This window comes from Oppia nitens, unplaced genomic scaffold, assembly GCF_028296485.1.
Source record: "Oppia nitens isolate AA-2021 unplaced genomic scaffold, nextdenovo-longstitch-racon4-pilon3 scaffold4_pilon_pilon_pilon, whole genome shotgun sequence".
Taxonomy (NCBI): domain Eukaryota; kingdom Metazoa; phylum Arthropoda; class Arachnida; order Sarcoptiformes; family Oppiidae; genus Oppia; species Oppia nitens.
Genome location: NW_026533232.1, coordinates 3,167,621 through 3,190,510, shown reverse-complemented (window position 1 = coordinate 3,190,510; position 22,890 = coordinate 3,167,621). Strand labels below are relative to the sequence as shown.

The 22,890-nt window shown below is 28.4% G+C and overlaps 6 protein-coding genes and 1 non-coding gene across 12 annotated transcripts in view; 3 read left to right on the top strand and 4 right to left on the bottom strand.

Moving 5' to 3' along the window:
• LOC128959768 (malonyl-CoA-acyl carrier protein transacylase, mitochondrial-like) overlaps positions 1–16,800 on the top strand; it is a 227,974-nt gene extending 211,174 nt beyond the window's left edge. The window contains exon 2 of one of the 2 annotated variants that reach the window (XM_054305779.1): positions 15,613–16,800. In XM_054305779.1, the coding sequence (XP_054161754.1) occupies positions 15,743–16,747 (1,005 nt within the window). In that variant the 5' untranslated portion in view covers positions 15,613–15,742 and the 3' untranslated portion in view covers positions 16,748–16,800. Of the gene's footprint in view, positions 1–15,339 lie in introns of those variants that run through there. The other variant, XM_054305778.1, reaches the window with a different exon arrangement.
• LOC128959769 (acyl-CoA-binding domain-containing protein 5-like) lies at positions 69–6,028 on the bottom strand. Of its 4 annotated transcripts, none has more exons than XM_054305783.1 (9): positions 6,011–6,028; positions 5,011–5,141; positions 4,661–4,854; positions 4,420–4,588; positions 4,303–4,341; positions 800–882; positions 582–744; positions 321–520; positions 69–258 (listed from the first exon to the last, which is right to left on the bottom strand). In XM_054305783.1, the coding sequence occupies exons 2-9, from the start codon at positions 5,069–5,071 to the stop codon at positions 106–108; spliced, it is 1,062 nt and encodes a 353-aa protein (XP_054161758.1). In that variant the 5' UTR covers positions 5,072–5,141; positions 6,011–6,028; the 3' UTR covers positions 69–105. The 4 variants fall into 4 exon arrangements, with proteins under 4 accessions (XP_054161758.1, XP_054161759.1, XP_054161755.1 ...); XM_054305784.1 differs by lacking the exon at positions 6,011–6,028 and adding an exon at positions 5,656–5,692; XM_054305780.1 differs by lacking the exon at positions 6,011–6,028 and having other exon boundaries at positions 5,011–5,276.
• LOC128959760 (uncharacterized) lies at positions 9,303–11,906 on the bottom strand. 2 transcript variants are annotated; one of them, XM_054305767.1, is made up of 11 exons: positions 11,730–11,906; positions 11,582–11,656; positions 11,403–11,510; positions 11,243–11,287; positions 11,053–11,140; positions 10,939–10,968; positions 10,734–10,882; positions 10,521–10,662; positions 10,288–10,465; positions 9,563–10,225; positions 9,303–9,509 (listed from the first exon to the last, which is right to left on the bottom strand). In XM_054305767.1, the coding sequence occupies exons 1-11, from the start codon at positions 11,800–11,802 to the stop codon at positions 9,339–9,341; spliced, it is 1,722 nt and encodes a 573-aa protein (XP_054161742.1). In that variant the 5' UTR covers positions 11,803–11,906; the 3' UTR covers positions 9,303–9,338. The 2 variants fall into 2 exon arrangements, with proteins under 2 accessions (XP_054161742.1, XP_054161743.1); XM_054305768.1 differs by lacking the exons at positions 11,582–11,656; positions 11,730–11,906 and having other exon boundaries at positions 11,243–11,334; positions 11,403–11,461.
• Positions 12,138–15,093, bottom strand: LOC128959753 (DNA replication licensing factor mcm4-A-like). The gene has a single exon (XM_054305760.1). The coding sequence runs from the start codon at positions 14,946–14,948 to the stop codon at positions 12,192–12,194; it is 2,757 nt and encodes a 918-aa protein (XP_054161735.1). The 5' UTR covers positions 14,949–15,093; the 3' UTR covers positions 12,138–12,191.
• A 377-nt stretch (positions 16,801–17,177) lies between the features above and the next one.
• Positions 17,178–17,250, top strand: Trnak-cuu (transfer RNA lysine (anticodon CUU)). The gene has a single exon. It is a non-coding gene; the product is annotated as a tRNA-Lys (tRNA).
• Positions 17,251–17,567: 317 nt separating this feature from the next.
• Positions 17,568–20,501, bottom strand: LOC128959761 (U4/U6 small nuclear ribonucleoprotein Prp3-like). Its single transcript, XM_054305770.1, has 8 exons — positions 20,139–20,501; positions 19,801–20,009; positions 19,161–19,476; positions 18,962–19,072; positions 18,784–18,842; positions 18,621–18,715; positions 17,996–18,553; positions 17,568–17,764 (listed from the first exon to the last, which is right to left on the bottom strand). The coding sequence occupies exons 1-8, from the start codon at positions 20,307–20,309 to the stop codon at positions 17,568–17,570; spliced, it is 1,716 nt and encodes a 571-aa protein (XP_054161745.1). The 5' UTR covers positions 20,310–20,501.
• Positions 20,502–20,909: 408 nt separating this feature from the next.
• On the top strand, positions 20,910–22,686 carry LOC128960217 (myb-like protein D; the record flags this gene model as incomplete). Its single annotated transcript, XM_054306289.1, has 2 exons — positions 20,910–21,114; positions 21,196–22,686. Coding segments are annotated over exons 1-2 (1,566 nt in total), but the record flags the coding sequence as incomplete, so codon positions are not given.
• Positions 22,687–22,890: the final 204 nt, after the last annotated feature.

The following is a 22,890-nucleotide window of genomic DNA, read 5'->3' as shown; positions in this document are numbered from 1 at the left end:
GATTAATTATGAAATTAAACAAAATTTAAAAGCAATAATTAAAATATAGATAATTAATGTAACTGACCCATAAAATATTGTAAATAAAAATATTATATTTAATTTCTATAAATTATTTGGACGCCTGCGATGTCTAATGTATTGGAGTACCAGTTGAACAATGAGTGGCCAAACTAATAATACTGCAGCTGTTTGTGGTCTTAGCTCTTTGAATGGCCAAAGTGTTGACTTTGTGTTGACTTCACGCGATTGAGTTGTCTTTACAATATAATTATATCAATTAAACAATTATACTGTAAATCAATTTTTTAATCACTTACTCGACTGTTTCGGCTTAACATAGCTTCGAGTGCATCCAATCTGTTGACCACTTGATCCATACTTTGTTGTAATCGTATGACCGCGAGTGCCAATTGTTCATTAATTCCAACAGAATATTCGTGAAGATTATGTCCGTGACCTCCAGAGCCGCCCTCACCTCTCGTATTGGAAGCATTGGTGTTTTGACCCGAAACAACTTCTGGTAATTTCAATTGATCCAAATATTTATTTATCGTAATTAATATATATATATTGCTAACCTCTTGTATTTCTATTACGATTTGTTGATATATTTCTATTATCTGATGAATTTGATGGTGATATGTGAGCACTTGGATTTGAGTCATTGCCTCCTCTAAAAGATATCATATCTTTAATGGAAATATCACTACCATTTCGTTCAACTATTGGAATGTCTCCGTTCTGTTAGATTAATAGTAATTAATATAATGAAATTGTTTTTCAATTGGAGTCCAACCTCTCCGATGTGATCATAAGTGTCCGAAAATTCTTCGCCATCGCTATCAATAGCAAAGTCGTTGCCATTTAAATGTTGAACATCTATATTATAATATCAAGATATGGTTCATATGAAATCAATTTCAAAATATATTGTAACTGATTTTGTGGCAATAATTATTTCTGGAAATTAATGATCAAAATATTATATATAAACGGCTTAATCTTATAATCATTACCGCATCAGATTCCCGACTACCAGTAGTTATTTATTTGAATATCTAGTAAACCATATGTTACATATAAAAATGATAAATGTTAAGTATATTCATTATAAAATTGTCAATAACTTTGCAATCATTTTAATCTATAAAATATGTTTTACTAGATATTCAAAATAAATCACTAGTCGGAGTATGATTTTTAAATATTGCTATAATAGCTTTAAATAGTTAAATAGCATAAAAAGCATTTACAAACTTATAGTTAGGTAAACACGTCCTAAAAACTATAAGTTAACTAAATATTTTGATCAATTCTTACCAAAATAAAATATATTCACAAAAAATAATTTTATAAATATAAAAGATTTACCGATTGTAACATAATTTACAATTTTAAAAGAATACAGTAATGTGAATATAATAAAATAATTTTTTATATTGTGACGGCTATCAATAAAATAAATTTTGGTTTAATTAAATGACATTGAATATATTCATATAGTTACGGTTATATCTATGATATTTTTGAAACTTAATAACTCAAAATAATTAAATTTTAAAGTTTAATTCGTAAAAAATATTCTAAACTAATTGTTTACTAAATGGATACATTTAATCATGCATTTTATGGATTACTTTTTTTTAAAAAAAAATAATTTACGTATATTATGAATAAAACTATCTATTAAAATATTTATATTAATTTTCGAACAAACTTTTTTTTAAAAAAAGTAGTTCACTGAAATCTATATATGTGTGTGTGTGTGTCTGTCGCTTTCAAGTTGGGAATTTTGAAATTTTGATTTCAGTTTCGGTTATTTCATCAAAAATAAGGTATAGGGTACATTCATTAAAATTTTGATATCTCTTCGGGAACATAGAGAAAATGGCGGCTAAAGTAAAAAAAATTTAGGTAAAAATTTTTAACGTTTAGAATTGCATAGAGAATCAAAAATAAGATATAATAAATCAAAAAATATTTTTTTTTTCAAAAATGGCGGCTAGTATAAAAAATTTTTAAAAAATTTTATCGTTAGAATTGCATAAAGCATTAAAAAATAAGATAATAAATCAAAATTATTTTTTATATTTTAAAAAATAGCGGCTAGTATAAAATAAATGTAAATTTTATCGTTTAAAATTGCATAAAGCATCAAAAATAAGATGTATGGTAATGTATGGTAATGTATGTAATTCTAAGTTTATATTAATATAAAAGTATTAGAGTAAATTATTTTATAATTTTGTTTTATACTACACATGACAAATATTAAGTTTATTTTGTATAACTAAATTATTTGATACCCGATATGACTATAGTTGAATTTACTTTCTCATCCTGAATTATTTGATACTCAACGTGACTATATTTGATTTTATTTTGCCATGATGAATCATTAGATACCCTAAATGTCTATAGTTTAATTTAATTTCTCATTCTGAATCATTTTATACCCAACATGACTATAATTGAGTTTATTTTGTCATATTTAATTATTAGATACCTTACATGCCTATAGTTGAATTTAATTTCTCATTCTGTATCATTTCATACCCAACATGACTATAGTTGTTTATTTTGTCATGCTGAATCATTTGATACCCAACATGCCTATAGTTGAATTTATTTTGCCATGCTGAATCATTAGATACCCTACATGCTTATAGTTGAATTTAATTTCTCATTCTGAATCATTTCATACCCAACATGTCTATAGTTGTTTATTTTGTCATATTTAATCATTAGATACCCTACATGATAAGTTGGGGTTGAACCCTAGTTGTTTATTTTGTCATGCTCAATCATTACATACCCTACATGCCTAGTTTTATTTAATTTCTAATTCTGAATCATTTTATACCCAACATGAGTATAGTTGTTTATTTTGTCATGCTCAATCATTAAATACCCTACATGTCTATAGTTGTTTATTTTGTCATGCTGAATCATTAGATACCCTACATGCTTATAGTTGAATTTAATTTCTCATTCTGAATCATTTCATCCCCAACATGTCTATAGTTGAGTTTATTTTGTCATATTTAATCATTAGATACCCTACATAAGTTGGGGTTGAACCCTAGTTGTTTATTTTGTCATGCTCAATCATTAGATACCCTACATGCCTATAGTTGAATTTACTTTCTCATTCTGAATTATTTGATACCCAACATGGGTATAGTTGAGTTTATTTTGTCATGCTCAATCATTAAATACCCTACATGTTTATAGTTGAATTTAATTTCTCATTCTGAATCATTTCATACCCAACATGTCTATAGTTGAGTTTATTTTGTCATGTTGAATCATTTGATACCCAACATGCCTATAGTTGAATTTATTTTGCCATGCTGAATCATTAGATACCCTACATGCTTATAGTTGAATTTAATTTCTCATTCTGAATCATTTCATACCCAACATGTCTATAGTTGAGTTTATTTTGTCATATTTAATCATTAGATACCCTACATAAGTTGGGGTTGAACCCTAGTTGTTTATTTTGTCATGCTCAATCATTAGATACCCTACATGCCTATAGTTTTATTTAATTTTCAATTCTGAATCATTTGATACCCAACATGACTATAGTTGAGTTTATTTTGTCATGCTCAATCATTAAATACCTTACATGTCTATAGTTGAATTTAATTTCTCATTCTGAATCATTTAATATCTAATAATTTTAAATTATTATTCTATAATAAAGTGCGAACATATTTTATCCCATCAAAGTTTGTTCATGGCAATGCTTATAGCATTTTCAACTGGTTTTAGTCTTGATTATTTTGTCATATTATATTATATTCAAATAAATCAAATAAAATATCAAAATTTTATATTCGTTATGTGATTCAAAAAATATATAAATCCTGAAAAAAATCACTGAATAAATTTAATTAAACAATAACTATAAGTATGTAAAAGTTAGAAATATAACTTCATCTATAATACATTTATAGAAATATTTTAATGTTTTGTAATCACATAAATCACAATAATTAATGATTTGACTGACTATATTCGTAAGAATATACGGTAATATAAAATTTTTATATTACTTAAAACCATTGACTTTGTTATCAAACTAAAACCGTAAATATTATCAACTAATGTTAGTTATTTAAGTCTCTAATTAAATATAATAATATATAATTTAGTGCATATGAAATAACAAATAATGTATTGCATTATAAATTACTATAAGGTATTAGTGATGTTAGAGAACATGCATTCAAATTTCAAAGTATTATAAATCTAGAAATAAATGCAATTATAAATACAAACAAAGCAGACCTTTAAATGGGGTTTTGAGAGGTTTTTTGCCGACTTTGACTGAATCACAAACAATACAACAAATAAAATGACATCAAATCTATAGACATAAGTAACCGAAAATTGACTGACACTTACTGGTCATACACTCGATGTTTTTATTGCTGCCGTTGTTAACTAAACCAATGTCATTATTATTTGATCCATTAGTTGCTTGATTATTGTCGTGCGGAACAAACTCATGAAAAGGTCCCAACACTTCATAAAACTCAGAAACGGATTCATTGAAAGACATGGTTTCGATGACCTGAATGTTGGTATAAAAAATTGAGAAAATGTCGCTAAATTGAGACCTAAAGAGTTATGTCGTTAAAAAAACCTTTTTAAGTTCGTCGATGTACTGATTCATTGCAGTTTGTTTATCCATATCACCCAATTTGGTCCATACATCCCATTTATAAAGAGCAACAATGTTATAAAAGGCCGGCTTTTTCGTCCGGTTCGGGCCTTCGGTCGCCTGTTTGAAGAGTGCGTAAAACCGCAACTTCAGGTCATCTGACGGCTGAAACGGTCCTAAAAAATCAAAACAAATCTTTTAGATCGTAATATACAATCAAATCTATCATTTGATCAGTCATTTTGTATTAGTTTTTAACATAATTTTGATTAAAATTTTGAAAAAATTATTATTAAATGACAATTGAGTGTAAAGTATGGATCAAAACAAACCGTTTTTCGGTAACCGTTTGATGACATTGACGGCCGCATTGAACTGGTCTTCGGTAGACATCTTGAGTACAGTCAGTGAGTTTGACTTCTTGTGGTAACAGTTGTTGATATTTCCATTGAGTGATGACTTACTTTGATTGTAATAAATATAATTTGAATCATTGATTGCATCCATCGATTGATTAATCAATACATTAATTATAATAACAATCAAAACATAACTTTGTGTCACTATTTTGTGTTTACATTGCAATCGCATACATATATAAAGTAATGTTAAAAACACTGAAAATGTATTTATATTTTTAATCCGTTTTGATTTGTATTTTCCAATAAAGGGTTCAATATATACAAAGTTATATATAATAGAGTTTATGAATAGAAAAGTAACTAAACTTTAAATTTTTTGAGTTATTTTTAGTGAATTTTAATTGAATAATAATAATAATAATAATAATAATAATAATAATAATAATAATAATAATAATAATAATAATAATAATAATAATAATAATAATAATAATAATAATAATAATAATAATAATAATAATAATAATAATAATAATAATAATAATAATAATAATAATAATAATAATAATAATAATAATAATAATAATAATTTTCTATTTTAATATAAATACTAACATTATATTTGTATTAAACAGGTATTAAAATGTTGCATAAGTTATGTTAGTTCAAGTATGTCATCAAATATAAAGCCGTATTAAATTTAATAGTTATTAATAGACTATTATAGTATTAATAATAAATTTAACCCAAATAATAGTCGTTCATAAATAATCACAAAAACAAATCAAACAATTTATTATTAAAAGTACTGTATATCTTGAAAAAATACAGTACAGTATATACTACAGTATACACGTATATACTGTAGTATACAGTACTGTATATTATAAGACAATTACTCAAAAAATATCTTAAAATCATATTTTATATTAAATAAAAATTGCAAATTATTTTATTTACTAAAACTTACCAATAATACAGTTGTTGTGTTTTTTAGTTTTTAATAATAATATAAATATTTTAACATTTATAGCAAATAATAAAACTTTTTTACTTTTGATACAATCACTGTAAGCGCTGGTAGTTTAAGGAAATGTAACAATTAGACTAATTTATGTTTTGTTAAAGTTTTTATAAATAAATATTTCACAAAAATTTATAAATATGGTATATAAAATATTATTATAATTAAATTTAATGTAGTAATTTGTTATATTAATTATTTAATACAATTAATACAATTACTCAATAAAATTGTTTGTGAGTTAATTATAAGATAACTTTGCATTAATTTATATGAATTTGACTTTAGATATACCAGAATGTCTATAACTATGTTTTACTTTTTGTAAATATAATAACAGTTACACAAAATTTTATTATCACAGATATCACTATTTCAACTAATTATGCATTTTTGTACAAAACAACAATTTTTAAAAATGTCTAAAACTTCAATTTAAACTAAAATTTTAAAAATTATATATAATAAATATAACAATGTTTTTTAGCGTAAATAAAATTAATTATTAATTTGTATATTATAGCACATAATAACTTTTTAATGAAAATTATGAAATAAAAATGTCATTATATTATAGAATATTATTATATAAAATATATATGATTTTAATACAGTATTTGTTTAATTGATTTGTATATTTAAAAAATAAATATTAAATAACTAATATATCATAACTTATGAAATTATGCTATTAAAAACAGAAAATTATATCTAATATTTAACTCAATTGAAGTAAACAATAAATTGAGGAAAATTGTATGTATTTGTATTTTTTTTAAATCCCAAATTATGAAATATAAGACAATTTTGATTTTATAAATTTTTTATATATATGTAAATTATATAATATATTGTATGATATAAACAATTATGACAAACTTAATGTAATACTTTTTGGTATATTTTAATTATAAATTAAATTTTTTTAAAAAAATTTATAAACTAATACTTATTTTCAAATTTTAAATCTTTTTTATATTCAGCAATTATTGTCAGTTAAGTCAACAATCAAACCTCACCCGAATAGTTACTACACCTTAACTTTAAATACAAATGAAACTTATGATTACATCCGATCTGATCAGTGATCAGAAGAAACCCCGACTTTTAATAAACAAATTTTTGTGTTAATATTAATACGTTTGACTCAAAGTCTCTGAAGTACTTGAGTGTCAGTCATATCCATTAATTGTAAAACAATATTAAATAATAAAAAGACAATTTAAATATAATAATTAAATAATTATAATAATAATCTTTAGTTTGATATTCTTATCATAAAATACTGTACATTTAATTTTTAATTCAAAAAAATATATACAGTATATTAATAACATTCACTAAAAAATTGTGTAAATTATTTTTAAAAACTTGAAATAACATTTTAATTGCTAATTAATTAAATTTATGAATTTAATAGATTTTCTTATTTTTTATTGTATTTTATTTTAATCAAATCATTGAATATTTTTACATTATATTCAAAAAGATTTTTGATAAACTTTTTAAATCTAACATTTGATCCATTCTCTAGTTGTTTGATAAAATTTAGCACAATTTAGTAAATTTAAGCGCAAAATTACAAAAAAATTAAATTGTTTAGTGAAATAAATTTAGTGAAATCATATTTATTTTTTAATTATTTCATTGAATTTTTATGCTAAGAATTTGAGTTTTTGTATTTTTTATTGTAATACTATATATAATATATATATTATAAAATATATTTTATCGTAACGGGATTCAGAGGAAAAGTTTTTTTTTATTTTCTGGGAAAATTGGAAAAATTTTATTTGGGAACTTCCCTTCCTTTTGCATTACAGTATTATACACTAATAGTTTATAGTATAAACAATGGTAAAACTTTATACAATGTTTATGCAATATTATACTGTAGTATAATTGCATTATTTAATTAGTATTACAGTAGTAGTAATTAGATTTGAAAGGGATTTGTTTCTACACTTTAATACCCGTAAGTGTTTGTTCTGACACTACGCTACTAAAAAAAATATAAATAAATAAATCATATGATAATTATTTTTTCTTATTTAGTTAATTAAAGCTTAATTTTATAATTAAGATTATGTCTATCAAACAATTAGATGTTTATATTGATGACTACTGGTCAGTAACATTATAACAGTAATTCCCTTAAGAGCTTAAAAGCATAATTTTTTTAAAAAATAGCCCATTTAGCTTAATATGTATAATTAAATTTTTTACCATGTTCAAATAAACTTATTAATATTTTGATTACTCATTTTCATAAATATTAATTTAAAACACATACTCAATGTATTTGAAAACTGTGTCATATTAAAATTGAACATGCTATAGTTCAATAGATAAAAATAAAATAATAAAAAATAGTTAACTATAGCATTTTCAATTTTAATATGACACATTTTTCAAATACATTGAGTATGTGTTTTAAATTAATATTTATGAAAATGAGTAATCAAAATATTAATAAGTTTATTTGAACATGGTAAAAAATTTAATTATACATATTAAGCTAAATGGGCTATTTTTTAAAAAATTAAGCTTTTAAGCTCGTTAAGGGAATATCAGCATTATAATATTAGTGGCTAATATTAGTATACTGTACTAAAAAGCCGTGAAATATTGTACGCCCCGTTACCTAACCCAACTTAAACCAAATTAAATTGAAATATACACATATCTAATAAATTAATAAAAATAATTTTAATTATAAAACTAACCTTAAATTAAATAATAAAAAATAGTTAAGATATATGACTTATTTGCTGTTATTTTCAGTAATGTTATATCAAAATAGACATTTACGGGTCTTTAAGTGAAGAACAGCCGATTTCAAGTTTATTAATGGTCCAAATGATGTCTATTAATATCTATTAATTTGATAATAAAAAATATTAGACTTTTTGATGATTAATAATAGACTAACAAATAAATATCAAATTATAATGTTTTTTACAATTATACTGTGTTTCAATAATTAGAGTCAACATTGTATATAATTTGAAATATAATTACCGGTAATCTAATAATAATTAGTTTCTATTATTTGTAATATTATGACATTTAGATACAATGTCTTAACAAATGAATTAATTATCAATTGATGAAAACATTGTAATTTTATTCAAAAATGTTTGTTCATTAAATAATATTCATAAATATAAAAAATAATCAAAATTATATCATAATTATTAGCATTAATTAAGATAAGATTTTAATCATAGATTAATGTAATATCTTTAATAAAGTGACGCAAAACTACTTCAAATCAATCAGAAGAATGTCTTCTTCTTCTACTACGCAATGAAATCTTTTTATAAGATCTGTCTCTCGAATGACTTCTACTTTTACTTCGACTTCGTTTTCGTTTATCTGCTCTTTTTAGGTCTGAATCGTATAGCCTTTTGTTCAACTTTTTTGTCTCATTTTCAGTAAATTTCTAAAATAATTATAAATAAATTTTAATTGCACTATATTTAGCAAAATTTAAACCTTATTTGTATCAGTTATGGGAAGAGGGATGTCATTGATGTCAATATGTGTGTCCTGTTGTGACTTATTATCAAAAGTATCGGAATTTTTTCTCTCTATTCGAGATTTATTGAAATCTTCGTTAACCCGAACCTGAGATTTAATTACTACTCTTTCAATGTTAGATCTTATTCGTGAATCTCTGGAATTTTTTCCATCATTTTGATAATATTCTTCGTCATCGTTTGATTTATTATCTAAAGAAGAACTTCTTCTTAACAAACGATTGGGAGGCTCTTCAGTGAAAATTCTTCGTTTAGTTTGAGCGTATCTTTCTGTGTCACCAATATTTTCTGTGTCAGAATCCTCTCTCTTAAATCTACTATGAAGTTGATCTTGATCTGTAAATCTATCTCTTTGTCCAAATCTATCGCTTCCATAGAAACGATTTCGACCGAAGTCTCGATTCCTTTCTGATTCTCGATTTCGATAAGATTCTCGATATCGTTCTGAATGATATCGATCTGAATCTCGATTTCGATTTCTTCGCAAAGAATTGTGATGACTGGCAGTAATGACCTCTTTAAATGACTTTAGTTTTTCCTGTTCACACTTCCAGTGTTCAGGAGTTTCACTGCGACCTCGAGAATTACGATTACCGGTTGGCGGAGGAGTTTTGAAACGCTAATCAGTTTTATAAACAATTCATTTAAATACTTAAAGTTAATATAATTTATTTTTCTTACTCTAAATCCTCTTCCTTTGAATTGACGTCCCGATGAAGTCGTTCTTTTTCTACTCAATTCTACTTCTTTTATGTCTTCATTTGACTCTCGAATTAAAAATTTATTTTCAGGAATTTCTGGCACTTCTTCTGCTTTCACCGAACATTCGATGGCTAATAAGTTAACTGACTTTTCTTCTCTAAAAGATTAAAAACATTAGTTATTAATTAGTCAAAAATACATTATTAATTAACTCTTCATTTTTATCTTCTTTTTCTTTCTTATGCTTCTTATGTTTGTTCTTTTTCTTCTTAAGTTTGTGTGAGTCTTCATCTGTGGACACCTCTCCTTCTTCTGATTTCTTCGATTTTTCTTTGCGATGTTTTTTCTTTTTCTCTATCATATAATATATAACGTATATATATTTATCTAAATTATAAACCATTTCATATACCAAACCGAAATACCTTTTGATTTGGCAATTTGAGGAATCAATTCTCCAGATTCAGCAATCTTTATGTCATTAATTGGTTTTCCTTCTTTATCTGTCTCTTGTTTTTGAATTTTTTGAATCACTTCCTGACCCGACAAGACATGACCGAAGACTACGTGAACGCTAATTATATACAAAAATTTTAGTTTTAATTCTTTGAAATTTTCATTATTTAATACCCATCCAAATGTTTGGCCGGATTAAGTGTTCTGTAAAAAAATTTAATAATTTTTATTAATATTATTAACGTTTTTAGTAATTTTTTTAGTTAATAAATAAAATTAATTTCTCACATAAAAAATTGAGATCCGTTTGTATTCTTTCCTCTGTTAGCCATCGATAGTAATAATGGTTTTTCATGTTTTAAAGTAAAGTTTTCATCTAAAATATATCATCAAACAAAAAATAAACCGTTAGATTCAACTATTGATATTTTTTTTTAATTTAAACAATTAAAAATTAATTGAAACAAATTGAAGATACCATTGAAAGTTCCGCCGTAAATGGATTCGCCTCCTTTGCCATTCCCTGTCACAGAAGTCATGCAATTATTTTATTGTTTAAATCTATAAATGCTTTTCAATATAACAAAATTTATGGCAAAATATCATCAAAATTATGATCATATTTATCGGTCTCTCACCCAATGAGAAGTCGCCGCTCTGTATAATAAAATCTTTGACCACTCTATGAAATAATACATTCTTGTAATGCAATGGTTTTTTCGTGGTATCTCCCAATCCCTTCTCTCCTATTCCGTTAAAAAAGTGGTCAATTAATTGATTTGACACTTCAATGTCGACAATAACTGATAGTCATTACCCGTGCAAAGACATCTGAAGTTTTCACAAGTTTGCGGACAAATGTCATCAAAAAGTTCAAACACTATCCGACCGACTGTTTGACACAAAATATAAATGTTAGTCAAAATCATTAGTTAATTATTTAAAAACTTTTTCAAATCACTAACCGATTTCGGAAGCAATAGAAATGTCGAAAAAACATTTCTTCCGTAAACCTGTTTTGTCGGACATAACGGACATTAATGGCCAACAAATTAACCGAAACTTCAATCGATTGGTCACTAAGTCTTTAATCAGACTTAAGTACACAATGTCTGCGCTCTAAAAGTGATTGCCTTTTCATATATTCCGTTACACTTATAATACAAGTATTGCCACAAATATATTATCAAATTTTTTATATACTCTATATTTACCGGTAATTACCGGTCAATCAATTTATTAATTATTATTAAATCATTTATTGATTATACATTTGAAATACATTTGAATAAATCATTAAAAACAATTCAAATGCCTTAATATCGTTAAAAAAACAAATTATTTATTAGTATTATTTGGTTTAATTAAAATGTAATAATTGATAATTAAAAGTACGGAAATAGTAATAAAGTGCGACAAATGAGTGGTTAGATAGCATTGATTCGTATAAATTTAGTGCCAATTAATGTAAGATATCCCTCGTCTTGGAGTGCTTTAAGTGAATCGTCAAACATATCTCTGGTAACCATTAGAGTTGTCGTCACTTTAAAATCGTTAAACACTTTCAAGTAATTGAATTGCATTTGTGACTCGCTTTGAGCTCCAGTTTCTTCTCGAAGGGATTCCAAGAATTGCTTTAAACCAAGAGATACCTCATTTCTTCGCTTACGATTTGAGGCACTCATTCCGGTCGTCAAAATGGAAATATCAATCTTTCCGGACAGAGGATCAGTTGCCGATTGTTTTATGGCCTCCCGATGTAATCTACGCGCTTCTTCTACATCCTCCATGTCGACCACATTTTTAAACTTCATCTTTGCGTGGGCTTCTGCTAAACGTATCAATGATTCCAATTGTCGCGGATAAGCACTAATCTGACCCTTTCCAGAACCTACTTTTCTCATCTCAACGTATGAGTGCTTTAATCCCTGAGCTGCTTCTTCAGATAAAACTGGATGAAAGTTCATTCTTGCGTAACCGATATAATCCTTGAGTAGACTTACATCCAAATACTCAATTTTTTCGTCTTCTCGTGACTTGTGATATAGTGAGACAAGATGTCGACCGAGTCGTCGGTCATATTCTTCGTCTTGTGGGTCGAGAAGAAGAAAAATTAAATCAAATCTTGACATTAAAGTCGGAGGTAATTCAATGTTTTCCATTATTGTTTTATTTTTATTCCATTGACTTTCTACGGGATTGGCCGCTGCGAGTATAGAAGTTCGGGCGTTCAACTGACAAACAATTCCTGCCTTTGCAATGGAAAGAGTTTGCTGTTCCATCACTTCGTGAAGTACAGAACGAGTGGAATCAGACATTTTGTCGAATTCATCGATACAACAAATTCCTCCATCACTTAATACAAGAGCTCCCGTTTGCAAAACCATTTGCTTAGTGTCAGGATCTTTGGTCACATAAGCGGTCAAACCGACAGCACTCGAACCTTTACCACTGGTGTATTGTCCTCTCGGCACCAGATTATATACATATTGAAGAAGCTGTGATTTACTGGTTCCCGGATCTCCACAAAGTAGTATATTAACCTCTGATCGGAAACTTCTAAGTTTTCCGGAAGTATTAGCGTCTGATTGATTGAACTCTTTTCGAGTTCCTCCAAAAAGTGCCAGAAGAATACCTTTTTTGATGTCTTCGTGTTCATAAATACTTGGAGCTAATGCAGCGGCCAATCGTTCATAAATGTCGGGCATATTTGATAATGCAATTAACTGATCAATTCTCTCCTTCGACAGCTTCAGTTCATAACCATCGTCGTGAAGACGTTTGTTCTCGACTTTGCGATAGTGAACGACATCGATGTGTGTCCTATAAACAGACTTAACATTTCTTTTGTTTGGATGAACCCGAATAGGTGTGGCCCGATATATTCCAGTGACCGTTATTCTCTCTCCCGGTTGCACTTTGTCGACCAAATCAGCGCAAGCATATAAAAGGACGGTATACGGAGTCTGACCGGCGGGCATATCGTCGGGTGATTCTTGGAGTTTAATTTGCTGTTTGTCAGTAAATTGGGACCGATTGTGAACCAAACGAAATGAGAAATTGGTATTACATTGACGACAAACATGAGGTTCAGCAATAGATCCGCGATCGACCTCAACGGTTACCGAAAAATTACAAACTGTACATTCAAAGAATGCTACACACATTTCAGCAATAATGTTTGAACAACGGGTAACCATTCCCGAAATGGTCACCAATTGATTAATGTCTTCTGGATTTAAATCACGTAAACTAGAAGTCTTGGCCACGTTATATGGTCGGACACAAATTCGGTCCATTTCTGCAATACCTTCGGGATAGAGTTCAGTAAATACCTCATTAACAGCCATATCAAAAGCAGGAACTACTTCTTGAGGATATGAAATTAATTGTCGATAAATAGTTGGATCAAACCGTAGAATATGTCGACAATTAATGTTAAGAAACGGTTCTCCAATTATAACCATTTCATAAAGTTTTCTGATATAATATGGTCGTTGGCTATCGGATTGCGAATCGGTTTCCATTGGTATGTCTACATCTAATTCATCCGATTCCAAGTCTTGAGCGTCAAAAGTCATGTGTTTTAAAAATCTCTTAAACTTTTCGCGACATTGATTGATACCGACATCAGTGCCCCAAATAACTAACTGCGGGGCAGAACTCACATGAGAGTCACTTGTGGCCAAATCACGAGCCACAGTATTGTCGACCTGTCCATCAGTATCGCCGACATTGAGTTGTCGTATAACTCGTGAGTCACTTGTTATGTCATATCTTTTTTTGCGGCCAACTCGGGCTGAAGTTTGCGATGATTGTGTGGGAAAGTCAGTCGATCCATAATGAAGAGGTGAACTCAAATTAATTGCATCTCCGAAGAGACCGGCGCTGCCTCTCAATGGAGTTCCGCTTCTCAACTGAGATGAAGTCACATCTGCACCGCTCAACGGTTCACTTCTTTCTTGAGGTTCGACTTCGATATTATTATTATCTAAACGCGAATTACTTCTCGTACTTCTTTGCGACGACGGATTGGTCTCCTGTTGTCGTCTCTGTCGCGAAGATCTTGTAGATGACTGAGACGGAGGACTGGGTTGTCGTTTCTGTGGCGTTGACTTTGACTGCGATCGCGTCGACCGAGTGGTTACTTCACTGCTGTCTCTTTGGGAACCGCGTGAAGACATTGTTATTGTATTTTATTTAAATTAAGACAAAATGACAAATCAATTGACAATTTTGTGATGACTTTTGGATTTGATTTAAAGAGAAAGTCTTTATTCAATCAAAAAGTTATTGTCTTTTAAAGCGCTCTTTAAATGCCTTTCAATCAATTGGCGCCAAATGTATAACATTATAGTCTATTGAGTGTTGACTTCAATACAATTAAATATTTTATTAATTTTTATAAATAATTAGTTAATAACTATTCATTTATTTTGAATATAATTAAATAAAATTTAGATTTAATTTAACAAAATTTATAATTTGTTTAAAATTTGCTTTAAATTTATAGAAAATAAAAAGCAAAACAACACTCAATAAGACATTATTTATTAGTGAAAATCATTCATAAGTTTCGTAAAGAAATGGTATTAAAAATGTAAAGAAAATGTTGTTTTGAAACAATTTGAATGTCTTTTTCGGTGACTTTGGATCAATTGATTCATACAATTAAACATTAATTAAGTGATAGATTTTGACTAACAAAATGTTAAAACATTTTTCTTATTCATATTTATTGCGACAAAAATGTCGATCATTGACTTCAATGGTCAACAAAAGACATCTTTCCGTTGAAGACAAGCTATCGATAACCGATGAAGACATTAACACCAAATCTACGGTCAGACAAAATACACCACAATATGAGTCGACATTTGAATCAATTAACAAAGTTTTGGCAAATAAGAGTTTATCACATCTTTTAAAAGATGCAAACAATGAACAGATAGTTGATTATAAAGAGTCGACTCAAGAGATGGTTAGAAGAGATCAGTCGAGACTTGCTTTAAGGCCTAAGACGGCTCCTGAGGACACAACAGTAATACTATTTCCAGGACAGGGATCACAGTTTGTGGGAATGGGTTATAATGTAATCGAGTCATCAAATGTAAAGCAAATGTTTTCAATCGCTAAACAAATATTAGGTTACGATTTGTTGGATCTGTGTCTTAACGGTCCCATTGAAACCCTTAATAAGACTCAATATTGTCAACCGGCGATATATGTCACTTCTTTAGCTGCAGTTGAATGTCTTCGACAAAGAGGAACGGGTGATGTAGAGGCGTGTGTGGCCACTGCAGGCTTTAGTGTCGGCGAATTATCTGCTCTGGTATTTGCCGGCGCCATGTCTTTTGAAGACGGACTCAGATTAGTTAAGATAAGGGCTGAATCTATGCAATACGCTTCGGAATTAGTGCCGTCGGCTATGATTACCGTTTTTTTCAATGCCGACGCCCGCATTAGTTTTGCGTGTAATGCCGCCCGAGAGTGGTGTGTTAGGAAAGGCATTGAAGAAAAAGATGCCATTTGTAATATAGCTAACTATCTGTTTCCTCACTGCAAAGTAATTGCCGGTCACGAAGAGGCCATTAATTTCTTAGAAATGAATGCCAAAGATTTTGGTATTAAAAGATCAAAACGATTGCCCGTTTCGGGAGCTTTTCACACAAAACTTATGGAACCGGCGAGAAAAGTGATGGCAGAAGCACTTAGAAAAATTCATCTCGAAGTACCTCTAATACCAGTTCATTCAAATTTTGACGCAAAGATTTATAAAGACGTGGTCTCTATGCGTAAAAAGTTGGCCAAACAAATAGTATCACCCGTACATTGGGAACAAATTCTTCATATTGTCTACGATAGACCTAAAGATATGAAGTGTCCGAAAACGTTTGAATGCGGACCTGGAAAGTCATTACTGTCCACACTTAGTATGGTTCACGCAGTGGCCCGAAGATCTGCACATCACATCAGTGTCTGATTTGACAATTCTTAGCTATTTTTAAGTGTCATAAATCGATAATAAATTATTTTTAATATCTTTAAAATAAATCTTATTTTATTTATTATATATTCAAATAAAATAATAATTATTATACAATTGACTACAGTATTTGATTCAATAATTAAGTTTTGTTTGTTTAATATACAGTATTCAAGAATATCCAGTTATATTTAATATATAAAATTATATAAAAAATTACACATAAATATGTTGTTTACATAAATAATTTAATTAAAAATCATTTACCGGTAATTGTTTTTAGTCAAAATGTATGACTGTCTGTGTAAAACAATTAACATAATTATAATAAATTAATAGCAATTTATAGTCATTATAATTTGCTAGGATTTATAAAAATTATATAAATAGTATAAGTATATAAACAAAACAAATGTTTGTATGTGTAGCCCGGCTAGCTCAGTCGGTAGAGCATGAGACTCTTAATCTCAGGGTCGTGGGTTCGAGCCCCACGTTGGGCGCTCAAATTTTTCCTTTATTTTATACTTTATATAATTTTTAGTAATCCTTTATAATACTGCTTCATATAAACTGCTTGTTTTAGTGTAATCTATAAAATTTTATTACTAATTAGTTTAATTGTAATGTTCTATACTATAGAATCTATAGTATAAAAAAATAATTTATAATTATTTTATTCAATAATTTTTAAATATTTTCTTTATAATAATTTCAAAATTTAAAATAATAAAAATGATAATAATTTACAGATTACGGTAATTAATTTAAAAAATCAATTTTATAAATATTTGTTTATAATTTATATATCATTTCTAAGCTAAACATCGTTGGCATCTAATATAGACATACTATACGCTAAATCCCAGTAGTGTTCACACGAATGGTTTTTGAACAGTTCTCTGGCAAAGGACTCGTTTGGACTCAATTTGAACTTAACGTCACCGAAGGCCCGACTCTTTGTTTTTCCTTCCCATACGAGAAAACATTTGTTTTCTATTTTATCGCCCGATTCAGCTGTAAATCAATAAAAATAATTAATTTTTATTTAATTAAAGTACAGTACAGTATGTACGCGCCAATAGCTTCCCAAACAAATTTTTAAATTATAAAAATCAATATTTGGTATGGGGGATGTAACTCACATATTCCCCCATAGTTTCACATATAGCCATTGATGGCCAGGGGGCTATAGGGGCGTACGGTGGATAATTCATTAATTAAATATCAAATAATAAAAATTATTACTTCCGTCTTTAGAGGCCTGTTCTTCTCCCCATTTGATCCTCGAAAGCATCAAATGTTTGAACTTCTTTTGTTGTTTAGGTCCGCCTTCGACAACAATCACATTAACATTTCGATAAAGAACTATAACGCCAGTCATAAGTAGCTGTTTAATGTTAGCTTCGACTTTGAACTTCTTGGCCGGATTAATAAGATTAAGAACTCTATAAACAGAAACACTGACACCAAGACTGGTGTCTTCTTTGATTTTCTTAATCTTTTTATGTTTCTTCTGTTCGGTCGTTAATTTTCGTGAAGCATTAGCCTCTTCGTGAGCTTTTTGTCTTTTCATGATCTGTTCCCTAACGTGCGCTTCAACTTTAGTCGGGTCTTGAACTGCCTGTTGTCCCAAAACTCTCATCATATTAGACATTCTGACTTTCGGTTCTGGAGGCGGTTCCAAACCAATTCGTATCTTTTCTTGTTTTTCTTTCCACGTCTCGCGACGGTTTTGTCGCCGCAATTTCTTTCGCTCTTTTTTCGTCAAAAATACGGGCAATAAAACGGGTTTTGATGGTTCGGCTGAATAAAAAAAATTACATTAGGATGTAATCAGTATTGTAGCTAATAATAAAAAATTATGACATACCCGGAGGTTTCATTTGAATGGGATGTTCAACCAAATGTGTTATCCCATCATATTTTTCGCGCGGTTCTGATTCGTTAGAAATACAGTGATCATAACTACAGCATATTATAAAAATATAATTATAAGATATAACTAAAATTTAATAATAAAAATAATGTAAAACCTGTTATCTTTTAACACAAAACTATCCCACCATTCGATGTCTGGAATCTCGTCCTCTTTCTGTGTAAAACAAAGTGACATTCGTTGCGATCAAATATTGCCAACTCTATTGTTAATTATAAAAATAGGCTAACAATTCAAAGAGAAATTGTTTTTTTTTTGTTTCGCCTCAAACCTACCATTTGCTTCTTTGGTACAATTGAACTGAGAAGTGCAAGTCTAGCGGCAGAACTAATACCAGTTTTTTTGGCGGCCATTGCAATGTCTTTCTGTAATCTTTCTAATTGTGCCTAAAATTTAAAAATTAGTTTAAATTAAAATATCATATAATATACTGTACTATAATATAAATAAAATAAAAAGTTAAATATACGGTACTTTAGTCCTGATATTATTAGCCATTGATTCAAAGGTTCCCTTATCATAAAACTTAAATCCTCTTTTAGACCGCATCGCAGACTTGAGACCAACTCTAGCGTCAAAAAATTGATGTTCACTGATGTCATCATTTTGTTTCTCGTGATTTAATTTGATATATTGTTCCTTCTTTTGTGCCCTAATATTGGCCTTAAGTGTAGGCATACGTGTAATAAGTTGCACTTCTTTGCCGCTCTGGTCAACTGTACGGCCGTCGCTATTCAATATAAGAGGTGTTGGTTTACCGGAACCTCCCTTTTGATTGTCGTTCGGATCACTAAACATATTTAAAAATTTATAAATTAATAAAATATAATAATATTGTAATGCTTTTTTACATTAGAAAAATGGGATCACAACTATATCTAAATACAATTGCATTCATTGTAACAATTTAAATATGATAATATCCATGCATTCAATACTATGCAAATACACACAAAATTATAGTAATAACCTTATAATACAATTAGTAATTATTGTAATAACTAATTAATAAACAAATTGTTGTTACAATGTTAACAAATGCCACACGTTTTTTAAATCAATACAAATTATATAATAACTTTTATTATTATATGAAAGTCTTTAATTTACATACTTTTGCACAATATTAGTGGACTCTGTATTTGTCCGACTGGCCAGTCGGGCCTGAATTTGTGCCGTCAGTTGAGCAATACGTGCCTTGTGGTCAATATCTGAGTTAATATTTTGTCTTGAGGCAGGTGTAGGAGTGATAACAGGTACTACGGGTGGTATAACTGGTGGCAAAGCGGATGATGAGATAGAAGTTGGAGCCGAACCAGAAATCTTTAAAATAAAAATTCAAATTAATATTATTAGTAAATGAAAGATCAGTTGAAATTGCAATTAAGTAATAGATTGTTAACACAATATTTATCATTAATTTAATACAAAACAAATTAAAATATGATTTACATTTAGTTTTCGTTTTCTTTCTTCAATTTGTTTGTGCACTTCTGCCATCATATGCTTCACTTGAATTGGATTTAAATTACTTTCAGTTGAAGTGGTCGTCGGATCATTGAATCCATTGTTGACGGGAAGAGGTGACGGGTCATCAAAACGGGACTTCTTTTGGCCCAACATTTTGATAATTGATTCTCAAGTATTATCAAATCAATTAAGTGATTGTCGATCACTAAATTGGTTCAAACAAACCAAATCAATGTCACAAATATTGTCACCAAAAAATCAATGACACTATCTTTACGTCAATTTTAACACAATTTGTGTCGACTTTGCACTCAATTGTCAATCAGTTTCAATAATATTGCGATATATTTGTTGACAAAAAGATATAAATTATAATAAATTAAATAAATTTTTATTAATTATCTAAAATTTCGTTAAAATATCGACAAAACAATTGAAATAAATGATAAAATCAATGACACAATCATTGAATCAAATGAGTGAAAAACGCGTGAAAATCATTACATTAACCATTAAAGCCATATAAGGGGACTGTATTGTCATTAAGATTTGTATCAAATGTATTGAAATTAATTTTAATTTAATTTTTTTTAACAATTTTTATTAACATTTAATTACATTTCTATACTTAAATATATTTATTTGATATAAATATTTAATTGTAATAACTATTAAATAATGAAAATAATAATTAAATTAAATGAGAATATAATCCCTGAATGTGTTGTTGAAAGCGCCAAAAATATCAATGAATTAATAGTGAAATTGAATGCAAACAATGTTTTGTAATTTATATTAAAATGTATTGATTTGAGTGTTATTTTGTGACAATTATTGATTGTATGATTGATTGTATGATTGATTGTATGATTTGTGTTTAACTATGGAAAGTGTTTCATTGAATCTGGATTTAGACAACAATGAAGATGACGATGACATCGAAGACAGACATAAAGAGGTTTGACTACAAATTAACAATCATTTTATTTATCATACATTATATGTTATATCATATATAATAAACTTTTCACTTAAACAGATTCAAGGATTATTGTCGACAGCTTTCGATGATTTGAGTTCGTTGAGCGATGAAGATGCAGATGAAGGTGTTCTTCAATTACATAACGAGTTCAAGAATTTTTCTATTAGTTCGGATAAAGATAATGATAATAATTATGCGACAAATTGGTCCAAATATACTAATGGTCTGACATCGACACCTTTGGTTCGTAATAATAACTGTTATACCAAAACAAATGGCAATTTATGGACACAGACTAATGGCAACAAATTTGTTGTGAATGATATTCATGAAGAAGATGAAGATATTATTGATGCCGACGATGAACAAGAAGTGGATAATAGATCTGTTGAATGTCTGAAAGAGAATAAATCGAGTGGTGATTACTTCACCAACAAATTGAATGGACATTTGGATTACCAAAATAATAGTCTTGAAAATCCTAAAAAAAGTTCATTATTTACTCCAAATGAACGTCAATTCAATCAAAGACATGTTCAGCTTTTGATCGAAGAGAATCAACGACTTAGTAATGAATTACTTGTTTCACAACAAAAGCAATCGGCAATGGATGGCAATTATGAAGGATTGCAATTTAGACTCAAAGAATTAAATCAAATAAATGCCGAAAAAGAGAATCAATTAGTTAAACTCGAAGCAAAACTCAAGTCACTTGAAGTGAATGTGAAAGTTGAGAGAGAAACCAAAGAGGAATTTCAACGTAAAGTAAGTGTCTGTGAGTCGACCATTGAATCACTTCAATATCAATTGATGGAAATCGAGAAAAGCGATTGTTTGGTGAGAAGACAGGAAATCCATGACTCTGTAGTCAACAGCTTGAAAACAAAACATGAAAATGAGTTGATATTATTTAAACGAGAGATTAACGATATGAAGGATAAGCTTAATACAAAAGAGATGGAAATGATTGCTAAAAATAAAGAATTGGAAGCAATAAAAGTGCAAAATAACGACGAGTTTTATGACCAACATTTTAGAGATATGATTAAAGCGACTAAAGATTTGTGGGAACAGGAGATGAAAGGAAGAGTAGAAAGTGATATAAAAGGTATACTAGAAATGCATGAAAAAAATTGGAGAAAAAATGCCGAACAAGATATGATAAATGAAAGGAATCGTTGGGAACAAGAATTGCAATCAGAAATTCTTGAATTAATAAATTGTGTTAAAATTAAAGCTAAAGTAGGCGTCGGAACAATACACGAGAACATTGGCCTCAGATTTGTATCATTGATAAACCTATGGCAGGCTTTGGAGGTTTCGTGTGACACAAAAGAGAAAGCATTGATAATTCAAACTCAAAGATTAAGCGAAGCAAAGAAACAATTAGAAGAAGCACTACAAGAATCTCGACTAAACCATTCAGTGGTCACAAACACTAGTCGGCCATCAAATGAAAACATTTTACTCGAGTTAAGACATGAACTTCAAAAGGTTAGCGACGAAGCTATTCTTATGAAGAAAAAACTTCATAAATATAAACTACAATACAATCAATTAATTAAAAAACATAAATATGAAATCGAAAAAATAAAACAAGAATTTGCACATATTTTAGAAGCTTTTAAACGAGATTTTAAATGATATAATCTTTTTTAATAACATTAAAAAGTTTTGTTTAATTTATAAATTTGTACAGTAATTATATATATATATAATTTATTAATCAAATAATAAAATTTTCATCACATT

Bases quoted from the DNA above. Each gene is read 5' to 3' on its own strand.
- LOC128959761 (XM_054305770.1), bottom strand. From the start codon at position 20,309: ATGTTGGGCCAAAAGAAGTCCCGTTTTGATGACCCGTCACCTCTTCCC. The intron at 19,477-19,800 runs GTATGTAAATTA...AAATATGTTTAG, and splicing joins TCCACTAATATTGTGCAAAA to TGATCCGAACGACAATCAAA. The intron at 17,765-17,995 runs GTAATAATTTTT...ATTGATTTACAG, and splicing joins ACAGGCCTCTAAAGACGGAA to CTGAATCGGGCGATAAAATA.
- LOC128959753 (XM_054305760.1), bottom strand. From the start codon at position 14,948: ATGTCTTCACGCGGTTCCCAAAGAGACAGCAGTGAAGTAACCACTCGG.
- LOC128959760 (XM_054305767.1), bottom strand. From the start codon at position 11,802: ATGTCCGTTATGTCCGACAAAACAGGTTTACGGAAGAAATGTTTTTTC. The intron at 11,288-11,402 runs GTGAGAGACCGA...CTTCTGTGACAG, and splicing joins GAGCGGCGACTTCTCATTGG to GGAATGGCAAAGGAGGCGAA. The intron at 10,883-10,938 runs GTATTAAATAAT...GTATATAATTAG, and splicing joins CCGGCCAAACATTTGGATGG to CGTTCACGTAGTCTTCGGTC.
- LOC128959769 (XM_054305780.1), bottom strand. From the start codon at position 5,269: ATGCGATTGCAATGTAAACACAAAATAGTGACACAAAGTTATGTTTTG. The intron at 4,342-4,419 runs GTAAGTGTCAGT...TTTGTGATTCAG, and splicing joins AAACATCGAGTGTATGACCA to TCAAAGTCGGCAAAAAACCT. The intron at 883-4,302 runs GTCTGCTTTGTT...ATTATAATATAG, and splicing joins TCTCAAAACCCCATTTAAAG to ATGTTCAACATTTAAATGGC.